Source organism: Aplysia californica, unplaced genomic scaffold (genome assembly GCF_000002075.1).
Source record: "Aplysia californica isolate F4 #8 unplaced genomic scaffold, AplCal3.0 scaffold00577, whole genome shotgun sequence".
NCBI lineage: Eukaryota > Metazoa > Mollusca > Gastropoda > Aplysiida > Aplysiidae > Aplysia > Aplysia californica.
Genome location: NW_004797847.1, coordinates 430961 through 432356, shown reverse-complemented (window position 1 = coordinate 432356; position 1396 = coordinate 430961). Strand labels below are relative to the sequence as shown.

Sequence of the window (1396 nt, the reverse complement as noted above, 5' to 3'; positions counted from 1 at the left end):
TCTCTCTCTCTCTCTCTCTCTCAGGCGACCGAGTCGTCAGGCGATCAGCCCGATCCAGCCGTAGTGGGCACCTCGTATTAGAATTACAAAGTTCTATATTACATATAATGTAACGATACATGACGACCCGACTCTGCTTTTTTCCTCCCCTCCCCCCTCTCCTCCTCTCCTCCTCTCCTCCTCTCCTCCTCAGCTCATCATCGACTCGGTCATGGACGTCTTGCGCCGCTACGCCAGTGTTCTCGGACTCAGCTCCGCCAAGATAGAGCGCGACATCCAGTACTCACAGGAGGAATCAGACGAGGAGAAAGCAGAGAATGATGACGTGATGGACGACAAACCCGACCAAAACGCGGAGAAAAAACTCAGCGAGCTAAAAGACATCAACGAAAGCAAGCCAAACGACTACTGGGGAGTCTGCGATGAAAAAAGCCAAGACCCATTCGAGAATCTGAACGGAAAGGGGGATACGAAGGAGGATGATATACCCAACAAGGGAGATAACGAAAAGGAGAGCGGGGAGGAGAGGAGCCCGGACAACAAGGGTACTCACGACCTCACCGTGCGCGTGCGGGGTCTGAAGAAGGCAGACTCCTTCCCGGGAGCGGTCCGAGCTAAAACCGCCGCAAACACGGGCCCGGATGACGTCACGAGTAGGCCAGGTATACGTCGCCTTCAGACCGTGTCGGAAGAGTTACCTCCCCGTGACACTGACACCTACATCAGCTGCTGAAGCAGAAACCTCAGACAGACCCGTTCATTTTTGGACTTATTTTGTAGATACCTTTGTTGGGTTTTTTTTTCTTCCTCACTCTTTTACTCGCAATAAATGTGCCATGACGTGGTGGAATCAGGCGCTCTTTCTTTGGACACGTGGAGTTATTGGTACCATCTGAAAGCTTATTCATTTCCCTTGCTGTCAATGAAAAGGATACCCGTCTGTCTTAAATAGAAGTCAAGATGCTTGCTATTGAAGATGGTGGGGTTGCCTGGTTACAGTGGTAAAATTAGCAAGAAAATGGCCGCCAAAGTTTGGTAACTCCAATAGCTTGAGATTCCTTGAAAACATAAAAATGGCAATATTTTGTGGCTTTAATAAACGTTTTTCAGTAAAATGCACATGGAAATATATCTCTATAAGGACATTCAGGGTGCTGAGTAAAAATAATAATTGACGAAAATTGCCAAACTGGCAGAAAAATGTCTGTTTCTTCGATTTCATTATTTTGACGAGCGCCTGATTTCACCACGATGCCTCACAAATGTCATTCTACTAGAATATCCAAAGAGGAGAGGGGAAACACAGCCACCTGTGCGGACCAGTCTGACGGATCTCCAACCAGATTATGATGGAGACTGTAAGCAGACAGACTCTGGGATAGATCCTGAAAAGGGG

The 1396-nt window shown here is 47.9% G+C and overlaps 1 protein-coding gene across 1 annotated transcript in view; it reads left to right on the top strand.

Annotated features, from left to right (window-relative positions):
* The window catches only part of LOC101847606 (potassium channel subfamily K member 18), a gene marked incomplete at its 5' end in the record, with an annotated part of 6228 nt that extends 6115 nt beyond the window's left edge, over positions 1–113 (top strand). Inside the window, 1 exon segment of the mRNA XM_035972101.1 lies at positions 82–113. Within this exon segment, the coding sequence (XP_035827994.1) occupies positions 82–113 (32 nt within the window).
* Positions 114–1396: the final 1283 nt, after the last annotated feature.